Genomic DNA, 7,606 nt, shown 5'->3' with positions numbered 1-7,606 from the left:
ACCCACGGGTTGACGGGGGCAGCCCCTGTCACTCCCCAGGGCTAACACACACTGCACAAGCAGAAGGTGGCTCGTCCTCTCCTTAGGCACTTGCCGGCTCCCCAACAAATTCAGGTCCACAGCCGGGAGCTTCTCCCCACTGTCAATAATGCAAGCAAGAGAGAAAATGGTTATTTTCCTAAATCAAGGAAGTCACTGATGTAAAAAGTCAAAGAACAGTGGTTGCTTTTATGAGGAAAAGAGGAATAGCACCTTGCTAGAGGGCTCCCCTGGTGACTCAGACGGTAAAGAATCTGCCTGCAATGTAGGAGACCTGGGTTTGATTCCTGGGTTGGGTAGATCCCCTGAAGGAGGGCATCGGAACCCACTCTAGTATTCTTGCCTGGAAAATCCCCAGGGACAGAGGAGTCTGGAGGGCAACAGTGCATAGGGCCAAACAGAGTCGGACACAACTGGGCAGCTAAGCACAACACAGAGCTACAATGGCAGTTTCTGGAATGCTGGCCACAATCTGTTTTTTTAAGGAATGGTGGATACTTAGGTGTTTGCACTGTAATAAACCATTAAACCGTAAAAATTAAAATTAGAGATTAGGAAGAAAAAAGAAAATGGTTATCTCCTAGATTACAATCCTAGTGCCATTATTTCCCAGATGATGACTTTGGGCAAGTTTTCTAACCTCTGGGCCTCAGCTTCCTCATCTGTAAAATGGGAGTGATGAAATGAAAATAAATTAATAAATTTTTTAAATAATTTTATTTTAAAAATAAAGTAAAAATGGGACTGACAACAGTAATTCCTTCGTTGGTTATCCATGTAAGCACTTGGCCAGGTCCCTGATAAATGTTGCCTGCTGTTACTATAAGCAAATGAGTGTACACACTTCTCCCCCAGGGCTTTTGCTTGCTTAACACCAAAGATAATGATAATCTTATCATCTGCAGGGCAAGAGGGCAGAGGGACAGGCACACATCAAATCAGACAATGTACCATTTTATTCCTTATAAAATATATTTCATATTGTTGCTGTAAAAACATTATATTTCACATTTTTAAAAAAATTTTTAACAGTAAAAATAATACTTGGAAGACAGCTGGGGGAAAAGGCGCCAATAAAGACAAGTTCACAGATGGGATTTATCTCCCTCTCCTTTTTTTTTTTTTTGCCCCTGGTAAAGTCAGAACCTGCGAGGCCCAGAAAGTAACAGGACAGATTTCTTCCAACAAGTCAGAGTTTCCACATCCAAACCCATTATGTCCGTCAAAGAATCTAGCCTGAGGCCAACAGCAACACTGTGGATGTTGCTCAGAACGTGTTCCGCAATTACACAATTGCTTTCACAGCCGGCTTAGAAGTCAGATTATTAAATCTAAGCCATTTTACTCACCTGTTGGTCCCTGTGTTCTGCACCTGTGACCTCATTTGACCACCAGGAAATGGCAAGTCACTCCAGTCTTCTTGCCTGGGAAATCCCACGAACAAGAGCCTGTTGGGCTACCATGAGGCTGCAAAGAGTCAGACAGGACTCAGCGACTCCACCACTACCACCACCACTATTCACTGGACTCTCTTTGCACGGAAGGTGCGAGCATGGGTGCAGATTCAGTATCATTAAGGCTGCTCAAAGCAGGCACCACAGACTCCAAAGGTACTTCCAAAATATTGTGAATAAGCATAACATCCCCGGAATAGAGTTTCCCAAGACGCTTGCTTTGCCAATCCGTCCTGTTAGTTTCCAAAACACACTTGTCGCCTCTTATCTTCCATCAGATTCCGCCTCCCAGGATGGGCCGGGAAGTAGGGAGAGATACAGAGATGAAGAAAACAGGCGTGACGGTGGGATCAGTTCACAGACCACCCCCTGCCCTCCGAGAAGAGACTAATGGGACAACCCCGGGACAGACCACACGTCAAGAACCCACACAACAGCCACAGATGGAGCAGAGAGGCTATGCCACCACCAGGCCAACAGCGAAAGCTGCACCAGAACATTAAAAAAAAGCAAAAGACCTCAGTTCTGAAATTGTTGCATCAATTTCTTCTCTCTTCCTTTTCTGCCCTGTGCAGCAGTGACCCGAGAAACCTGCCTTACTTCGAGAAAGTCTTGATATCCAGTTGCACCTACATGGTCCAAACTGAGGGGGAAATGAAAACAGGGTCTCCCAAGGGGAGATCCAGCAAAAGCTCTGCGTAAGTAGGCAAGGGGAGACGCTGTTGGGCAGGGCGCCCCCACCCCGCCCCTCCCTCTCAAAGGTCCCCTCCCCAGGTGGGTAGGGCCTGCAAGTGTACAGGGCAGGGAGTGGGGAGTCAGCGCTAGGAAGCTGGGAGCTTGAAGGAGCACGAGGAAGAACCCAGCACCTCTTGCTGGCCTGATTTCCAACTTTACCAAGGGACAGAATTCCACATACATTTTTTTTTTTTTTTACTAAGTTATAAAAATATACCCCATCACCACCAAAGACACTCATGGGTAAGAGTGCCTTTCCCTTCTGTCACCAAACCCAGGTCACCATCACCCATCACACCCCCGCTTCCCATCTGCCGGTTTCCAACGTGAGGCGTGTCACAGACAGAAAGGCATCTATTGGGTTCCTGCAGCCAGGTGAGCCCGCCTGGAACGGGAAGGACAGCCTTGCTCACAGCCAAGGGCTGGATGCCGCTGTGCAAGCCCCAGAGAGCTGGCCTCATAGTAGAGTTCCCTGAGCCCCTGACATTTGGGACGTGGGCCCTGAGGAGTCCCCAAAACCAGTCCCACTTGGCAGAAAGGTGCGGCTTTGAGCCAAAAATGAGCCCTCCCTCAGCCCTGCTCACCCAGGGACAGAACCCCCTGCCTCTACTTCTCCTTCAACAAAAATGGATTCATGTATTTAGCTCTCAAGTCATGCAGTCCTGGGTCCCTTCCATTCCTGAGGCCTCCAGTAGATGCTAAATCAACCCCAGTCCCCGTCACGTGACCTCCTCAGGCCCCCTAACCTGCCCCATCCCACCTTCAGGCAGAAAAGACACCCAACAGGTGCCTGGAACCATGACACCACATCCAAGTGACCCACCCCATCACAATGACTGGACCCAGCAGAAGCCCCCTGAAGAGTCCTGTCCTGCCCGTCACCTTAGGAAGAAAACCAGACGGTCCCCAAAGGGCCAGGTGAGCCCGTGGAGCCACGGGACAGCTCTGTGCCCTCTCACCGTGGCAGAAGCTGCCACCTACCTTTCTGTCTGTTCTCTTCACCAGTCCGACCCTATGGCCTTGGAGGAACATGGGAAAATCCATGGTTCCCATGAGACCAAGAGGGACCTACCTCAGGGCAGGATCTCTCGGCCAAACAAAGCGGGAATCTTTCATCAGAAAGAGGCTCCTGAATACACCATAAGTGAAAACACAGTGTTTCCGGAAGGGTGTCTTTCAGAGCTGGTGGGGAGGGGTGGGTGTGGGTTCACCTGGGGAACAGCAAAGAACTCTCACTGAGGACTACACCGTCTGGTCTCTTCTCAAGGAAAGAGTGGGCAAGGTAGTCTTGATCTGCCACACTGTATGATGTGAATTCTTTTTAGCCTTTTGGCTCAGCTTCCTGGGGACAGTCTTTTTACAAACCTACGAGTCTAGGCTTGGAGAAGAGGCCACACCGTATCTGTTGGGCTGCAACCTGACCTGAGGGACCCCAGATTGGAGCAGCTGGCACCAGAAAAAGGGCTTTCCTTGGATTATGGTGGAAGCTGCTGGGTGAGGACAATCTCTCCCTTCTCCTAGATCTGGGTGGAGAAAGGGGGCCGGCTGCACCTCAGAAAGCTCACACATCAGCCCCGTCTTCCCACCCCAGCCTCAGCAGGTCCTGTTCTCTGAGTCATCAGCCAGAAATTTCTTTTCCAAAAAAAAAAAGAAAGAAAGTAAATCCATGTTGCTCACAGTCCCTTCTGGAAGAGTGGAGAAAGCAAAGAATCCACCAGCTCAGCAGGAAACATAATGAGCTGTTCCTTCCTTCCATACGGTACACATTAATCCCCTGGGGAGATGGGCTGTGGGGAGAAGAGGGGGCGTCATTTCTTTGGTCTCTGGTTTGCTGCAGAATACCCTTGGTCAGTTTTGGCTCTCTCTTATTTTAGGGGAAGAAAAAAAATAATTATTATTTTGTTTCTATTAAAAAAAAAAAAAAATTCCCATGAGGGAGGGGAAAATGTTTTGAGTATTCAACCTTAGCCAATAGAGCCCAAACTCCCCGTGTCCACTCTGTAGCTTTTAGGCTTCTGCTGTGGGCTTGGGACCCATCTGCCTGTGTCCCCAGGCCGCCGGGAGGGGCCGTGGTTCAGTCCAGGAAGCGCTGGCAGGCCTTCTTCCAGCGGCAGGCGGTGCACCACTGGTCCCGGTGCTCAATGCCGTACACCTTGCGGCACTTCTTAGCTTCCCCACGGGCTTTCCTGCAAGACAGGGCGACGAGGGGACGGTCACCCGCTGGCCAGCCAGCAAGGGGAACCACCGGGGCCGGAGGACCGACGGCCTCCCTTGCATCTGAGACATCCCCCACTGGCTCCCTGGGACCAACCCGGGGGACGAGGGGCGGGTGGGGACAGGAGCCCCCAAGGAGATCTCGGGAGAGGACAGGCTCACCTGGTGGTGCTCTGGGCCCGAGGCGGAGACGTGACGATCAAGTGAGACTTCACGGCCGGGGGAGGCTGCTGGGGCTCGCTGAAGCTTAGCGACCGGCTCCGGACCTGGGCGCAGGGAGAGGGGCTGTGAGCATGAGGGCAGACGCGAGGCAAAAGGACCATCCCGGGGCACAGCCAGCTACCCCCACCCCACCGTGTGCCCAGAGGCCTCCTCTAGAAGAGTTCAGGGAGAGGTGAGCAGGACCAAGAAGGGAGCGGAGGTAGAGAGGGAGGAGCCAGCCTTGAAAGGCACACTCCAGCCAGGAGAAGGGGCCCCAATCAGGAAAGCCACTCAGCCTGGTCCCTCGTGGGCTGCCACCTGCAGATTGAGAAGAAGCTACCATACTGGGGCAGAAAGAGGGACGGCACAGCCTCAGCGGCACCTCCGGGCACGTGGGTTTTACAGCGTGTGGTGATGCCTTCCTGCAGGAGGCGTTTCAGACTGCAGCACCCTAAGGGTCTCTCAGTCGTGTCCAACTCTTTGCGACACCATGGACTGGAGCCCGCCAGGGCTCTTCTGTCCATGGGGATTCAAAATAGCTTCCGATCTATTTCAGTCTGGGGGCGAGCAACCTAACGCGCTGGTCCGCGGTGGCCCGGGGGGCTCTGATCCACCTGCACAGCCCCCCACACGCCCCTCTCTCCCCTCTCACCCTCCCTCTTGCTCTCCAGCTTCCCCATGTCCTCTCCCTCCTCCTCCTGGCACCAAAACCTTACCAAGCACCACCAGGGGCTCAGGGTTAAATAGGGGCTGATCCCACCTGGCCTCATGATCTTGGCAATAAACTGGGTCTGGTGCTCCCCGCCAGCACGCCCCTCCCACATTCCATGGGCGCCTGTGACCCTCAGTGGTGGGGGGGCAGTGGGCAAGGGTATGAAGACCTTCCAGAAGCTGGGGTGCAGGAGGCAACGAGCTCAGGGGGAAAGGCCTCCAGCACGGGGTCTGTGTGGCTGAGCCCCCAGCTGGCTCCGGGGCCCCTGGAAGGGCTGCGGCGCTCGGGGCGCTGGGCGCACTCACCGGGGACAGGGAGGAGGCGCTGGAGGGGGCGGCGGCCCAGCTGATGCTGGTGTAGATGTGCGGGGAGACCGGGATCTGGAACGGCGGCAGAGCCTGCGGAGACAGCGCGCGCTGGCCAGGGCCCACCTCAGGACGCTCTCAGGGCCCTCTTCCCACCCCAGCGACCTCACGGTCTGCAGCAGCAGGTGCACCTCACACTACAAAGCCCCGGGACACCCCAGAATGCTCCTCCCGCAAGAAACAGCAGAGCACCGGCTCTCCAGAGTTGCCTCTGTCTCGGGCTCCAGTCTCTTTATGGAGCTCTCCCCGTGGAGCTGGTTTAGGTGCGAGCCTCATGACTTGATCATCTCCACAGATTAACTCCTTGGCAGGATCACCTACCAAGAACATGCTCGGGGCAGCTCCCCCAGAAATTCGGCCTTGTGAGTAGGGGCACAGGCACCGCACTAACGGTCTGCCGTCCCCTGGGGCAACCGCGTGGAAGCAGCGACTCTCCAGGTCAAGGTTTGTTTCTAAAAACACCAACCACCCTCTCCAGCTCTCATGTCACAGGGACAGCTGGAGGCCTGAAGGGCCACCTGAGTTGAAATAGCTGAGCAACCACTCATGACCACTCGTTCTAATGAGGAGGAGAGTTGGCTCGCTCTCTAAAGGCTTTCCAACGGAAAGCACTGCTTCTTAATTACTAACTTGCAAATCACCCTACAGTCAGAAAAAACCAAGCAGTAGGGATCAAAGGATTTTAAGAAAAACTTGCACATGGCAAGCAGTCTCTGGCACTTACTACATGCGGTAAAAACCACCCTAAATGCCACCCGCTCCAGGACTGCTTTCCCAACCCAATGGGGATACCTTGGTCTTTACAGCTACTGTTGTTTAGTCACTAACTTGTGTCCGACTCATGAACTGTACCCTGCCAGGCTCCTCTGTCCATGGGATTTCCCAGGTAAGAATACTGGAGCCGGTTGCCACTTCCTTCTCCAGAGGATCTTCCCAATCCAGGGATCGAACCTGAATTGCCTGCATTGGCAGGTGGATTCTTTACCACTGAGCCACCGGGGAAGCCTCGTCCTTTCTGTACCCACAATTGCTTGTGCCTCCAGTAAGATATTTTAACTACTTATTATAATTAATCATAGTTACACATTCATTTCTCTCTCCAGCTAAACCGTACACTTCACAAGCTCAAGAATTATATATCTTATTCTATCTGCAAAGCTTATCCTGCAGCTTGACACACAGTAGGTATTCAAAAAAATGAGTGCCAGATTATTTAATGTAGTACAATTCTGAGAATTGGGGATTTGCTCTCGGAAACCCTACTACACTAGTCTACCCTCTTATAACCAGCGATGGACCAGTTCCCCCGTCCAAATCCATCAACCTGGTTTCTCAGGGATTCAGCCAGATTTCTTAACCACTGAATTCAGCCAGATTCGGTAACCACTCATGACAGTCACCAAAGTCCAACTCTGGAATTCCTGTGTTTATTGAGTGTGAAGTCATTTTCCTTATAGAAGTAAGAGATGGGTAATTCAGCTGAGGACTCAGCCTCCAATCAGTGTGGTCAGTGGCCTGTGATCAGGCTGACCAGTGACAGGCACGGAATGCCTCATGGCCCCTAGGCTGAGCTCCCAGGGGGGTCCCAATACCTGGTATGCATGGTCGGCCTGAATGTGCCAGAAGGAGCCAGGAGCTGACTTGCTGAGAGCACCGGAAGGCAGGTAAGACTCCAGGCCAGGGTGATCCGGGCCTGAGGACTGGGTTTTGGGAGGAGGCGGTGGGGGCAGGATGGTGAGGGGTGGGCTGGTCACGCTGGGGGTCGGAGCTGGGTCGGCTGGGGGGCCACCAGCCGCAGCAGCTTCCCCCTTCAGCTGCACCTCTGTGTAGTAGAAATCCTCCTCCCGCTTGAACTGGTCAGAGTCCACGGTGTCCCTGCAGGGGAG

General features: G+C 53.1%; 1 protein-coding gene across 7 annotated transcripts in view; it reads right to left on the bottom strand.

The window, feature by feature from the left end:
- Window positions 1-980: 980 nt before the first annotated feature.
- Window positions 981-7,606, bottom strand: part of ZNF395 (zinc finger protein 395) — a 49,503-nt gene continuing 42,877 nt past the window's right edge. For all 7 annotated transcript variants that reach the window (XM_055428080.2, XM_055428085.2, XM_055428086.2 and 4 more), the window contains 4 exons: window positions 7,313-7,595; window positions 5,661-5,753; window positions 4,605-4,708; window positions 981-4,414 (listed from right to left, as the gene is read on the bottom strand). In XM_055428080.2, the coding sequence (XP_055284055.1) occupies window positions 4,303-4,414; window positions 4,605-4,708; window positions 5,661-5,753; window positions 7,313-7,595 (592 nt within the window). In that variant the 3' untranslated portion in view covers window positions 981-4,302. The remainder of the gene's footprint in view (window positions 4,415-4,604; window positions 4,709-5,660; window positions 5,754-7,312; window positions 7,596-7,606) is intronic.

This window comes from Moschus berezovskii, chromosome 7, assembly GCF_049115385.1.
Source record: "Moschus berezovskii isolate FMDL1 chromosome 7, NW_MosBer_1.0, whole genome shotgun sequence".
NCBI classification, from domain to species: Eukaryota; Metazoa; Chordata; class Mammalia; order Artiodactyla; family Moschidae; genus Moschus; species Moschus berezovskii.
Note: the sequence above shows the minus strand (reverse complement) of the source record. Positions and strands in the feature narration are given on the sequence as shown.